Genomic DNA, 15,714 nt, shown 5'->3' with positions numbered 1-15,714 from the left:
ATATATATATATATATATATATATATATATATATATATATATTGTGTATTAAGTTTTAGTGAATTTTTTTACATAATATGAATGCATCAGACTTGTAAATTTTATTGTTTTTATACAAACATGCTTTAATTTTTTTTAGTGAAGAGACAAAATTGTTTACTCATTAAGCATGTTTCATTATGATTGAATAAATAAAAGATGCCAGATATTTTACTTGCATCTGCTGGTGAAGATTTGCGGTTATGGGCAATGCCAATATTAAGTTTGTATTCTGTGAAAAATGGAACAAATGCAAATTTGACATCATGTTCCTGCAGCCCAAATGGTATTGTAATGTTAAATCATATTGTTACATAATATTACATTTTTTTAAAATTTGAAATATTTTAAATATATCAGCCACATATTGTGAGTTAAATCTACTTTCTAAACATTAAGCTCATCACTGTTATTGATTTATCAAGAAAAATTTATAGAACAGATAATAAGAATTATCAAAAACATTTTCTTCAATAAAATAGCTTTAATTGAACAATACAAACCAAATGTAATTTCTGTGACTGAGACATGGTTTAAAAGTGATTCCTTTGTAAACATTAAAGGTTACCATCTGTATAGAAAAGACAGATTAGAAGGATGAAAAGGCGGTGGTGTTTGTTTATATATAGACAACTCATTAGTCTCCTATGAACCAAATGATGCTGTTCTAAATCCATGTAAACTAGAACAAGTATGGGCAGTTGTTTATTTTGATAAAAATCATTTGGCCTGTAGATACATCCAAGTATTTACTTGGATGTATCTACAGGCCAAAATGATTTTTTGGATATGGCAGAGTTTGATATGGTTTTTGGCCTAGCACGCAAATATATAGACAAAAATAAGTTCAAAGACTTACTTATATGGGCGACTTCAATTTCTCATCAATCAACTGGTCAAATGGCTGTTTTGATGCAATTTCAAATGAGAATGGAGTTGAATATAAATTTACAGATATTTTAAATGATAATTTTCTTTATCAGCATATTAACATACCAACTTTCCAGCTGTCAGATGAACAACTTGGGAATACCTTATATTTAATCTTTACAACTCAATCAGCAAATGTTAACAAAATAGATTCAAAATTTGTTTTGGGAAACATAACTAGGGACCATCTAATAGTATGTTTCATTTTCATCTTGTCTGATAAAGCAATCCGTGACAATAAAAGAAAGCAAAGATTTATGTTTGCTGATTCCAATTTTGAACGAATACCTGATCTAATTTCAAATGTTGACTGGCTAGAATGCTTCAGTAACAAAAATGTACAAGAAATGTTTGATGAACTGATTTTTTATACTGAGGTGGCATGTAATCATTTCACTCCAATTAAAATGACATTAAACTCTTTAAAAAGTAGACCAGCATGGTTTAATGCTAAGTTAAAGTTTCTTATTAGAAGCAAACAAAATTTAAGATATATAAACTGCTCATGTAAATAGAAAGACCCTGTTTTGAACTCTAAATACAAAATTATTTGCAAAAATGTAGCAGATGAGATTAAAAAAGTGAGACAAAACTTTGATCTTAATCTGGTAAAAAGAGCCATCAAGAATCCAAAGCTTCTCTACAGCTACATGAACAATCAACTAGCAGTCAAAGTTACTATAAAAGCATAAAAGGAAGCAAATTGTAAAACCACTCAAAATTCAAAAGATATTGCTGATATCTTAAACAAAAATTTTCAAGCTGCATTTGTGAAAGAAGATGATGGTCCACTGCCTTCTTTTGATTTATAAACTACTGAAACATTCATTATGACAATTGAAGATTTTGCATATGAACATGTCTATCTGTTTAAAAGACTTAAAAGATAACAAATCAAGTGGTGTTGATAATTTACATTCAGCTATTTTAAAGAATTGTGCATCAGCCTTTGCCACTCCACTTACGTATACTTTTAAGAATTGTTTAAAGCCAGCAAACTGCCAATGCAATTTAGATCAGCAAATATCACTCCTCTGTACAAAAAAGGCAAAAAAACCTTAATTACACTCCCCTCAATTACATGTAAAATAATGGAAGGTATAATCAGATGTAAACTTGAAATTTTTTTATATAAGTTCAAACTAATAAGCAAGCAACAGCACGGTTTTTTTAAAAATAAATCATGCTTAATGAATCTACTTGAAACACTTGATTTTATTTCAAATGCCTTGGCAAAATCCAAAAAGAATCAACCTGTTGATTCTTTTTGGATTTTGCCAAGGCATTTGACACAGTACCACATAAAAGATTGTTTCTTAAACTTACAGCTTAAGGAATATTTGGTCTGACAATACAATAGATTGAAGCATTCTTAAAAAAATAGAAAACAAAGAGTTTTGGAAATGTATCCTCTTGGGCAGAAATTACCAGTGGTGTGCCACAAGGGTCAGTAATTGGACCACTCTTGTTTGTACTATTTATAAACAATTTGCCTGAAAATCTAAAAAATCTAATAAAGCTATATGCTGATGACACCAAAATTATGAATGAAATACTTTCCAGTTCATCAACTCTTTCTTTGTAATCAGATCTCGATTCAACTTTTAAGTGGACTCAAGACTGGCTTTAGTATTTCAAAATGTACGGCCATGCACTTTGGCCAAAATAAAAAAAAATCACCCTTTTACATTAATGAACAAAAGTTAAACATAATAGAATCTGAAAGTGATCTTGGAGTAATCTTCTCAAGCAATCTGAAATGGAAAAATCATGTAATGAAATATGTAGGCAAAGCCAACCAAATGTTGGGTCGGATTAGAAAATGCTTTGTTTGCTTAGATATTAGACTGCTGAGAATGCTTTATGTTTCTTTTGTGCGACCACTATTACAGTTTGCAGTACAAGTTTGGTCACCTATTTGAAAGGGAGAAATTGAGTTATTAGAGAGAGTTCATTATCGTGCAACTCGATTAATACCATCACTTAAAAAAATCAAATATAAGTATCATCTAAAAGCTCTTGACTTGACTACCTTGACAAAAAGGAGACAATGAGGAGATATGGTTCAACTTTATAAATTCTTCAATGGTTTTAACAATTTGGAAACAATAAAAAAAAATTAGTATTTAAAAAACTCAAACAAGAGGTCACAGCTTTAAACATGTCAAAGAAATCACTAAGCAAGCATGTCGTGAAAACCTTTTATTTAATAGACCAGCCAATTTATGGAATAGCTTGCCAAGCGAGTTGGTTAAAACACAATCAGTTAACAGTTTTAAAGCAGGTCTTGATTGCTGGATGAGCAGCAATTAAGCAAATCGGCTGTCATAGTGTGTCGATACCTCGCTCACTGGCTCACACCAGTTACAGCATTTACTTATACTAATACTATACTAAAATATTTTTTGACCTTTTGTGGTTTTTGTGGATTTAGATTTAATTTACAGATTTTTACCCCCAATTGTTTTTTTGACAGCGACCAAATAAAAAAAAAATCATAATTTTTTATTTATATAAATTTAATCTACACGCAAAAGCAATTTAGTAATGTCATATTCATTATAAATTAAATTGATAATTTTAAAACAAAGATTAATATCATGTAATAAAAAAATAATATGAAGCACATTTGCTTTTAGTTTAAGTCTTTCTTTTGTTTTAAATAATTGAATTCCACTAAAGAAAAAGTTATCAATTGATAAAAATTGAGTTACCAATATTTTATGAAAAGAAAACATGACCTCTCATAAAGAATTACTCATGTAGTTTAAGGCCAGTCTCCATAAATTTTGGGTTTGTTTCATTTATCTGAGGGTGACGTAAAATTGTGCCGTTCAGATCCCGCTGGATTTTTCTAAACGTTTATAATAAAGCGGTAACTAAAAAAGTCCGACAAGAAAGTTTTCTAATTTTTTGAGTATATATCATGAGTTCATAACATGTTATGAATTAGTATATAATATAATGATTTATAACAAACCACATTATTTATTATTCAAATCTTGAATACTTATTATTTGCAATAGATTTTTTAAATTGGATGTAAATTGTGTTAGTGTATTTTACTAAATTAGTGCTCAATGTTCAAAACAGAACATAGAAAATAGAAAGTGCTTAATATTCTTAAAGAATAAGAAAATAGAAAGACTTCTTGACGATTCTGAAAAAAGAGAAACTGACAGCAAGTATATATATATATATACATACATATATATATATATATATATATATATATATATATATATATATATATATATATATATATATATATATATATATATATATATATATATATATATATATATATATATATATAATATCTAAACAATATCTAGATAATCTAGATAATATCTAAACAAACAAAAAATTAGTAAATCAATTGATTGGATGATTATTGTTAAAACAAAATGAATAAAAAATTATGATAAATTAAATAATGATAATCAATACAAATCATATCCTATTTAACAAAACTTTATTACTAGAGTATAAACTATTACTCCAATAATATCACAAAGGATGTTTTTAAAACCAATCTCAAAGGTTTTTCCAATTCATTTTGATGTATATAAACATTCGACAATTGCCATAATCTTTAAACTTATTTAGCTGCTTTTAATAAATTTATGTAAATTACTTGTTAATTCAACTAATGACCATGAATTTGTTGTCATTGATTTATAATGTATTTCGAATAATAATAATTTTACAAACTACAAAAGAATTTAATAATTCGATTTCTATTTCTTCCAAACAAATTGGTTAAATTCGTTGTGTCAACAGTCTACTAAAGACTACTGCTGATTTTATTAATTTATTTATTTTCAATCTAGATCTTTTTCTTTCTCGCAATATTTTTATTCTTGTTAAATAAACATTTTCTTTTTCTTTATTTTCTCCAGTTTTATTTATCTTTACTATACAAATTAAACATGCTATTAGTTAAATTTCAATGTGTTGCATTTAAGCAGAATCCATCCTCCTATAGTAAAATAAATCACATTTCTATATAATTATAAAATATACTTGTAAATAATTTTTTTTTAATTATATAGTAAGCATTGTATAATAGTAATTGACTTCTTTGACCAGGAAGCTCCATCAACTGCATTAAAAAATAAAAGAAATCATGAAAAGTACTCAAAAGAGACTATGCTGTCAAAATATATTTGGCAACTAAAAGAAAAAAATATTAACTTTAAATTAAACTGGTCTATTCTAAAAACTGCACCTACCTATAATAACATATCTCAAAAATGTATATTTTGTTAACAAAAAAGTTTGAAATTATTACTTATTTAGATCAAGAAAATTTACTAAATAAAAAAAACTGAACTTATTTCTAAATGCAGACATGAAAATAAGTACCTTTTAAAAATTATAAAAACAAATGAGCAAACTTATTAACCAAATTTATTTAATTCTAAATACCAAATTAAAAATATTAAATTGTATAAACACTATATATACATATAACTATGTATATTTATATGTATATATGGTGACCACACGCTCTATTTTGTTTATTACGAATAACTTCCACCGACAGAAACCATTCTGTTTATGCGGTCATCAAAAAGCTTTTCAAAACAAAATTGCTAAGTATTACCGAGTTCTCGACACTTCATTGTACGTTGTTGAAAAAATTATTAAATGTCGGATTTTCTACCCTACCTTCTAAATCAAAGTATGAAAAAACAATCTAATTTAATATCGATGTCTTTTAGCTTGTAGATAACTAGAAAAGTTGTGCTTAACAATTTAAACCCTTGTTTTTTGAAACATTCATCTTTAAGTTTAAGGGCAATATGCATCATCCATCATATTTTTGTCAATAATATTTTTTTCAACTTAGCCCAACTTTTGCTAAGTATTATTCAGCTTTGACAACAAATTTTCAAAAACAGTTTTTTTTAAAAAGGAGTTGTAGAAGGTAGGATGAACTACCATGAAAATTTGGACTGGCCTTAAATCACCTGAGTAACAGAATTACTATGCACTAGGATGTAATTCCACCTTAACTTTGTACAATTCTAAAAATAATGAGCTTCTTTGAAGAAATAAAATGCTGTAAATGAAGATCATTGGAGAAAAAACACTTGTGGTTTTCAAGTAAAAAAATTGTAAAATGTAACATGTACTCAACAACCTTGAGAAGGATATCATAATAAAAATATGTTGATAGAAAACTGAATCCCACTTGAAGCTATTTCAATTTCACAGAGCTTGTATTTTAAGTACATTTATATATAATATCTTCTATGTATATTATATCTTACTTATCATATCTCTAAACTGAATGCAATAGCAAATGAGAACAAAAAGATAATTTCTTTATCAGAAGATTTACAATTAAAAAACAAATGATAAATCAATAGCTTCTAACATCATACGCAAAATAATCATACACAAATTTTAGTTATAAAAAAACATTTCATTTACAGCAAAACATATTTACAACAACATATTTACAACAGGATATTTACAAAACATATTTCAACTATTTTAAAATAGTTTAATAAACTTTACCTCAAACCCCCAAAAAAATCTTCCTAGTTCTTATTTACAAATATTTGGTTGAGAAACCTTTAAATAATGTCAAAATTGACTGATTCAGTATAAATGTTTACTGAATAAATCTTGATTACATTTCAAATCTAATGTGATAAACCGTTTTTTAAAATCGTATCTTTCCCATATCATCACTACAATAAATATAGTTTTCATTGAAATAGGTCAATTTGTGGCTTATGCACATGAAGGAGGAGGTTTAAATGTTGCCAGTCTTCAAGATGATGGCCAGGAAATTGTAAAAATACCAACTCCTGTAAGTTATTGTTTTGTTTATTTAAATTTAAATCTCTTTTTATTTGCAAACTGTCAAAGTTTTGGTGAACCTAGGCATTATCTAGTTCATTACTAATAATATTCAAAGTGGTCTTTGCTATAATGCAAGCAAACTTTGTCACACCCTGTAATAGTAATAACCATGATTATTGCTTTGTGAAAAGTAATGAAAAATGTTCTAAATTTAAATTAGTAACCAGGCTTGAAATTTGTGGAAAATAAGGCTGTTAAGAAAGTTTAAAACAAGTAATTACTGGGTAGATTTTGGTTTTTAAAATAACTTAGTCCTTTTATAAAGACAGATAAACAGAGTCAGAGATTATAGATATTTTAAGTTATTTTTCAAAGAGGAAATCGACCTTACATAAGCACAATTAACACGGAGTTTTGGGAGGAGAATGGGACAAGGATGCACCATCATTTTATATAACACTGAAATGAAGAAATTCAGATCTTTGTTGAACGAGTCAATAGGTTTCAGACTGGTCGAGTCATATATTGAACAAAAATTAACAGGGAAGGAAAAAATTATCTGAATTTTTCATGCTATCAAAATCAACATTTCAAAAGAACAAGACACATCAACAGTGCATTGCAAGAATTTGAAAGAACTGATAAATCATGTTTTGCTTAAAAAGGAACACTTGACAGATCATCTCGCCAAACTTGGAGTTGATGGTAGAGGATCATTTCTTAAAATGGTGTTATTAACACATCAAAGGAGGTTGATGAAAAATCCAGCACTCAACAGAATATCCCAAAGTTGTTCACAATTTTAATGTCTCCAGACCCTGGAGTCAAATCCCAATTAATGATTTCAATTGTAGAAAATGTTCCAGAATCCTACAAGAACATTAAAGCATTGTTGGATTTGATCAACACAAGCAATGTTAAGTTCAAAATTTCATATAATCTTAAAGTTGCCAACCTTTTATGTGGAATTCAAGCAAAAATCTTTCCACCAGAGGGGTTTCAAGAACATATAAAAGTCTGAAAACTGATCACAACAGGTTTGTTACTGCTGGATCAAACAAAGTTCAACAATCTGATTAAAGCTTTTTTTAATCATAGCTGAAGACTCTCAATTTTTTCTTAATTTTATCCAGCTAATGGAGCTTCATCTTCTTTTTGGGTTCATTTTTTCAAAAAACTTCTTTAGTGTTAGCCAGACGTAAGAGACTGAGCTGCAAAGTTAATGTTCAGATGTAGCCATTTCATGGTAGTTACTATGCAAAGAGGAGTGTAACAACCTGTTAAAAAATGTTGATATGACATTTCACTTAAATTATTCAGTGAACTGGCAACAGGAACAATGCATTCAATATTCAAAGATCACTGTAGAAAAAATCACTGTAGAAAAAATTGCTGTAAAAAATATTAAAGAAACTTATCCCATCTTGATTATGGATCCAAGTTTTTGTAGCACATTGTCAACTTTAACAGCAAACATTTGGGAAGTTATTGAAGAAGCTTTTTTGCTAAAAAATGTTTAAAAAATGCAATAAAATAAAATCACACCTAATGCTGCTGTTCACAGTAGAAAGTGTATTTTTTTTTTGTGTTATATTTTTCTTTTTGTTAGCATTATTTATAAAAAGTTAATGTTAGCAGAAAATATATCCTTGTTAAAACTTGCTAATTAAAAGTGATCTTTCATTGAAATCTTAAAAATTCTATATCTTAAACAAAGTTAAACATTTTGATATTTTACTCAAACCTGTGTGAATATTTATCCCTCCAAAGGGTTTTCTTGGGAATTGCCATGACATGTACAATTATTTTATTTTAACTTTAGTGTGAGCAATCTAGTGTTGCTTTCAATGGAAATTCTCGATATCTTGTGAGTAGTGGAGTTGATCATGTTGTCTACATCTGGGACATTAAGTCGAAAACTGCAAAAAGAACATATAAGGTAATTCAAATTTGTAACCAACATCAACTTTTTTTTTTTAAGTTACAAAAGCCCTCTTTAAAATATGAAAGCCCTCTTGACCTTTGATATGTTACTTTTACTTACTTTTGATGTGTTCATTTCATCACCATTTTTTCCATATTTTTTTATACACCCAATAGTTGTAAGGATTTTAAAAAGTTTGACATACTTCAAGTTGATGTAAACTTCTGAAAAGGAAAAAATTTTATTAGTGAGAGCAACAGTTATAGGTGTTTGATTACACTTAAGATAGGGTTACTTGCGAAGCATATCTTCAAAATACTTCCTAATAATTATAAACAAAATAATACCAAATGTTAGTAAAACTTTAAAAAAAATTTTTTATCAATCTTTTAAGCAAAAAAACCTTTAGTAATTCCTCCTCAAATTGTGTTGAATGGTTAAGTGATGACCTCATGACCTTCAATCCTCAAACCTCAAATGATTAACCTTGTAAACACATAGTGTTCACCATTTTTATACAATCAGCTCAAGAAAGACTCTTAGTTCTAGTCAAACTTATCATAATTATAAAGCTATTATCCCTTCAAAAAATGTACATCATACAACACTGTGATGTGTAACATATTTCAACTACTGAAACAAACTATTTTAAATTCAATATCCACAACTTGAAGAATTGTTCTGCAATATATTCTTAATTATTCTGTAATATATTCAAGAAAATCAATATTTTCAAGAAAGAAAGTTGAAAAAGATTCTGATTTTTAGTTTTCATCAAAACTTTTTATTCTAAAAGAGATTAAAATTTTTTTTTTTACAGGATCATACACATCCTGTTACAGCAAGCATTTTTAATTACAATGATAACATCATTGCTTCTTCTTCTGATCATGGAGATATTTTACTTACTAATGTGCAGTCTGGAATTTCATCAGAATCATTTTCAACAAGTGACAAACAGGTTTGTTGGTTTTGAAAAATTTGATTTTTTATTCGTATAATTTAAGTTGAAATAACTCATCCTGTGGTCACTGGACTCATTGAACTTTTTGAGTATATTTATAACAGTTAAAATAAGTTAATAGAATAATTTAAGAAGTAATAGAATAATTATTTTACTTTGTTTATAATTTAGGCAATACGAAGCTTACGTTATTCATATTTTGTAAGATCGTTGTTGGCATCTATTGATGACACTGGTGCAGTATCATTGTGGGATACCAAAGAAAAAAAACTAATAAAGTCTTTTACAGAACATAAAGGGCCTGGTACAGAATTATCATTTTCACCACTCAATGATATGCTACTGTGTTCATGTGGTTTAGATAAAAGAATAATCTTTTATGATGTGACTGGAAAAAAGTAAATGTTTAAAATAAGATAAATAAAGTTAATTGGTTAATTATAATTTTAATTGAATCTAATTGCATTTAATAAACAGCTGTCATTTCATTTTAAGCTTGTTTACAAGCTGTCCAGAACAATATTAAACAAATACATTTGTAATGTAATCATTACAGTATCACTCATAGCTCTGTATCTAAGGTTCAATCATCACTTGTTAGTTATAAAAATTGAATGCATTATTTATTATTTTTATTACATAAAAATGTTTATGAATTTTATGCTTGAAGTTATCCTGAAAGTTATATCTGAAGTATCCTGAAAGATAATTGCATCATTAAAATACTCTTTAACCCGACACCGCATATTGTATATTTAAAGAAACAAACAGAATTTGACTTAATTTCATAGTGTTTATTTAAATTAATATGCATATGTTTAGTTATACCGTAAAGTATACTAATAAACCCACGGTTTAAAACACATCAATTGTTTTTTTGTTCCTAAGAAATGTCTTTATTATCAATTTCAATTTTTTTTTTAAACCATTAAGAAAAAAATGTATGCGGTGTCGGGTTAAAGACTTTATCTTCAACCTTATGATTTTTATTGCCTACATGTTTCTAATTTGTTTTTTAAGACTTTTCTTAACAAATTTTCTGTAGTTTTTTTAAATATTTATTCAAGTTTTTTAATAATTTCATGTTAATATGTGACTTCAAAAAAAAAAAGAAATTTATTTAGTTAAAATATTTTAAGTTATCAGTACTTAAAATCTGATGGTCTCTCAGATTCACATAAAAAACTTAAAAAATTTAATTTCTGTGTTTTTCTTTTAACTTTTATAACAATATATTTATAATAATATTTTTACAGTGATATTTTTCAATAATTCGTAGAATGGTTAAAACTATTAATACAGAAGGGCCAGTGACTTGTTGCGAATTTATGCATGATGGGTGTACTGTTGCAGCTGGTACAGCTTCAGGTAATAGCTTTTAGTTTCAAAAGAAATTTAGTTTTCAAATAAATTTAATGAATGTTAAAAAAAAAGAATTGTTTTGTAACATCTTGGCATAAGGAGTTGAAATATAATTAATTTTTAAATTAGATTCTTTTTGATAAATGCATACATGTTTTTCTATGTAATAGTGTGCTAGTTCTTATTTCTTTAGGTAGATTATATTTGTTTGACCTACGTCAGGGATCGACTCCTGTTAAAGTTGTGTCAGGTCATAAAACATCAGTACGATCTGTTTCATTTCAGTTGATACCTAAGGAGAGTAAGGTATTCTTATTACCTAAGAAGATGTGTTCCTAATTTTTATTTTAGCAAATTGAGTACTTTGTAAAAAATCTAATAAATAAGTATTGTAAGTAGTTATAAACTTGTAAATAAATAGTTAACTAGTGATTATAAACCTGTGCAAAGATCACCAATAATAATTTTTGTTACGTTTTAGTTTGTTGTTGTTAATATTTTTTCTTTTAATTCTCAATAAAAATATTCTAATGACCAAAAATATTTCTAATATTTTTCGTTGCTGCTTCTAAATGAAAGTTTTACTTTAATGCGTTTTCCTTTATTTCTTCAGTCTCCTCACCGTGTAGCTGATGATAATAATTCTTTGGGAAGAGTTGAAAGTGTAAGTCAAAAAGGAACACTGTCAGAAGGAAAAATGGCTACAATACAATTGCCTCTGGAACGCAGCACACCTGGTACTCAAATAAATAGTGATATTGCAAATAATCAAGCTCAATCATCCTCAAATAACCAACCTCAATCAACCTCAGATATTGGTCTTAATCTTACTCAAAATATGTCAAGTTTGATGGGACAGCGAGAAAATAGTTCCATGACTTTAAATAGTATGTTAAATTTCAACCAAGTAGCAACGCCTAATAAAGGAACTAAATTAAATAGTGATGACATTTTCTCGCCCATTCCTATTGGTAAGGTTCAATATATATTTTATTTTATTTTATATAGAGTAGTGTTTATCATACATAATCCAAAAAACTGTTTATCTTAATGTTAATCACTTTTAAAAATAGAATTTTAATGCAAAAAATGTCTTAAATCAAAGTATGTCAGGATGTTGATTGTTCACAGTATGTGTGGCACAGCTCTGTTCAAATGCATAGCTCTGTGTTGCATGCACAGAAAAAATGAGCTACATTAGTTTACAAAATCAGTTTTGGTGATGAAAAGTTATTTTCATCAATAAAAATCTCTCTGAAATGATTTTTAAACTATTAAATTATACTTTATGAAAGTTGTTACAATTTATCGTAAAATTTTTTAAACTTATGTTGTAATTTAACATCATATTTACAGAAAATGTTATTTGTAAAATCTTTATGTGTGAAGTTTCTTCAATTAAAATACTTGTTTCTAAAAGTAATTGTGTTCTGCTTATTTATCAGATCTTAACACTCGTAAAGCTGTAGTTAGTCGTCAGAGATCTTCTCCAAAAATGAATACAGCTGCACCAGGAGTAAGCATGACTAGTGAAGAGGTGCCTATTGACTTATAACATTTTGATGTCTTCTTTGGAGTTGCTTTCAATTTCAATTGCTTTTCATAGATTTTAGCTTCTATGTACTGTACATAGATTTTAGCTTTCATGATTGCACATAGATTTTAGTTTCCGTATATTGTACATAGATTTTTATGTGTTTTCTTAAAAACGTCTTTTTTACTTCAATAACCGGAAAAAAACTCCTAACAGCAGTTTCATGTTGTTTATTGTTTAAAATTAATTCTTTTAAATATTTATTTTTTTAAGTTTATTCTGTTTTTAATGTAGACGCGGCCTACGTACTTACGAAGTAAATCTAGTTTCTCTAAACTTTCCTCAGTTGCAAAGAGTACTGATGATTTAACTTTTATTCAAAAAAAAAGCAAGGATAAAGACGGCGATAAAGATTCAATAGACGGTGGAAAGCGTGGCCTTCTTGGTTTTAAGTCGCCATTTAAAAAAAAACACGTTAAATATTCGGATGAATCAGAGACAAGCTCCATTGATTCGTTTAGTTTAGATCAGAATCGTAAGTCACCGCTAGCTGGTCGCCGAGGGAAGAAGGAGCAAGCGAGCGATCGTTCAATTGATTCCTTTACTATTATAAAGCAGATATCAAATGATTCTGAACAATTTTCTCCTGTTTCAAAATTTGATCCCAATCAACTTGTGACAGATGTTCAGCAGTCTTTAGCAATGCAGGTAGTTTTAGGTGGAAATCTACAAAAATTCACCAAACGTATTTCAAACATGATGTCTTGATTTAGACGAGTTTTGGAACTTTAAATACGTAGAAATACTTCTATATTGTTCTTGAATTTTTAGTATATAATAATAATAATAATAATAATAATAGTAATAATAATAATAATAATAATAATAATAATAATAATAATAATAATAATAATAATAATAATAATAATAATAATAATAATAATAATAATAATAATAATAATAATAATAATAATAATAATAATAATAATAATAATAATAATAATAATAATAATAATAATAATAATAATAATAATAATAATAATAATAATAATAATAATAATAATAATAATAATAATAATAATAATAATAATAATAATAATAATAATAATAATAATAATAATAATAATAATAATAATAATAATAATAATAATAATAATAATAATAATAATAATAATAATAATAATAATAAAAATAATACTAGTAATAATAATAATAATAATAATAATAATAATAATAATAATAATAATAATAATAATAATAATAATAATAATAATAATAATAATAATAATAATAATAATAATAATAATAATAATAATAAAAATAATACTAGTAATAATAATAATAATAATAATAATAATAATAATAATAATAATAATAATAATAATAATAATAATAATAATAATAATAATAATAATAATAATAATGATAATAATAATAATAATAATAATAGTAATAATAATAATAATAATAATAATAATAATAATAATAATAATAATAATAATAATAATAATAATAATAATAATAATAATAATAATAATAATAATAATAATAATAATAATAATAATAATAATAATAATAATAATAATAATAATAATAATAATAATAATAATAATAATAATAATAATAATAATAATAATCATGATGATGATGATAATAATAAGAGTAATAATGATTAATCATAATTAATCATAATTAATCATAATAGAAAAATTATTCGCAATAAATTATTTACATGATACTTTTTTTAAGGTTGGTACATCAGAAAAAAATCTCGCGACAGAGAAGAGCGCTAACATTTCTTCATTTCAAATAGAATTGATAAAAGGGATGATTGATGATGCAATGGAGGAGAGCAGGTGAATTTTATTTTCAATTAACAAGAAAATGATGATTTATAAAATCATAGTTGTGGTGTTTTTAGTATTCCCGAACGGGAGGTTTTAAAAAAGTAAACAATGTAACTTAAAACAAATATTGTTCCTACCATCTTCATTTAGAAATGGATTAATATTTTTGTTATGTTTGTATGTTGATGTTTTTAGGTCTGCAGTACACGATGCAATAGTAAATCTTCAAGTGGAAATGCTCCGTCAAATGGAAATACAGAAGGTCTTTGATTTAAATCTTTTAAGTTTTAGTAGGTGAAATGTATTTGTACTCTGCTGATAAATTCTGCTTTTCGAAAGATTTTTTCCATAAGTATTATAAGTTTGGTAGAATGACTTTTATATCATTTAATGTAGGAGCAAATACGTCAAATGATACAGCACTATTCGGTGAACGAAAATCTTGTCTCTGAAGTTAATAAACTGCGAGCTGAAAACGAGAAGTTGCGCCTAAAGTATTAAATAGTGCTGTAATTCAGAAAAAGATCCTTAAAATTAAAATCTTAAAGAATTTTTTCGAATTGTAGTTGGAGTTAATAACGCAGCGTCTTCGTTAAGAATCTTTCGCAGCCGTTTCTGGATGCTTTTATATATATATATATATATAATTGACATTGATGTATTTATTAACATTACTTTCTTATCTTTTTTATTATAATTAAAATTTCTTTATCTTTTTTTCAACAAAAGCCTTTATTCTTTCTTATCTCTAGTTTCAGCATTGAACCATCCTTTCAATTTCATTTTTTCGAGCTTTTGACTTTTTGTTTTCTTGGACTGTAAGAGACACCTATAAGTTTTGTAACAGCGAAAATGTCGCCTAATGAAAACCGACCAATATATTGTCACCAAAAAAAGACTGGCAAAAAAATAATCCAATGAAGAGAATTTTTTTTCGGAAATCTTTTTATTGGGAGTTACTTTTCAGAGATCGTTTTTAAGCGATCTCTTTTTTTTTTTTTTTTTTTTTTGCATTTATATTGCTTCCAGTTAATCATCAGAGATCCGCATTGCCTTGATTTTACTCAATTCAGTGAGGGAAAAATGTCGAGTTCATGCTTCTCACCTGCTGATTGACGTAGAAACTTAATTTCATCCTGACTTTTAATTTACTTTCCGTTTTCAAACTGTACCTCTAAAAGAGCAACACATTACTTTGGAGGTTTATAGATTTTGAAAGTATATTTTAGAATTCGAAGATACTATTTTATAAATAAAAATTTTTCATAAATATGTTATGAATAAACTTATTTAA

General features: G+C 26.4%; 1 protein-coding gene across 1 annotated transcript; it reads left to right on the top strand.

Moving 5' to 3' along the window:
• The first annotated feature begins 134 nt into the window (after positions 1 to 134).
• LOC145197291 (protein NEDD1-like) lies at positions 135 to 14,977 on the top strand. The gene is made up of 13 exons (XM_090092995.1): positions 135 to 325; positions 6,705 to 6,796; positions 8,612 to 8,728; positions 9,534 to 9,674; positions 9,849 to 10,075; positions 10,957 to 11,045; positions 11,233 to 11,345; positions 11,653 to 12,010; positions 12,485 to 12,576; positions 12,868 to 13,281; positions 14,323 to 14,429; positions 14,616 to 14,682; positions 14,817 to 14,977. The coding sequence occupies exons 1-13, from the start codon at positions 199 to 201 to the stop codon at positions 14,919 to 14,921; spliced, it is 2,049 nt and encodes a 682-aa protein (XP_089949121.1). The 5' UTR covers positions 135 to 198; the 3' UTR covers positions 14,922 to 14,977.
• Positions 14,978 to 15,714: the final 737 nt, after the last annotated feature.

This window comes from Hydra viridissima, unplaced genomic scaffold (assembly GCF_058129835.1).
Source record: "Hydra viridissima isolate aposymbiotic clone 2 unplaced genomic scaffold, HvirCarnegie_v1 scaffold_1, whole genome shotgun sequence".
In the NCBI taxonomy this organism is placed as follows: Eukaryota; Metazoa; Cnidaria; class Hydrozoa; order Anthoathecata; family Hydridae; genus Hydra; species Hydra viridissima.
This window is presented reverse-complemented; position numbering and strand designations above follow the sequence as displayed.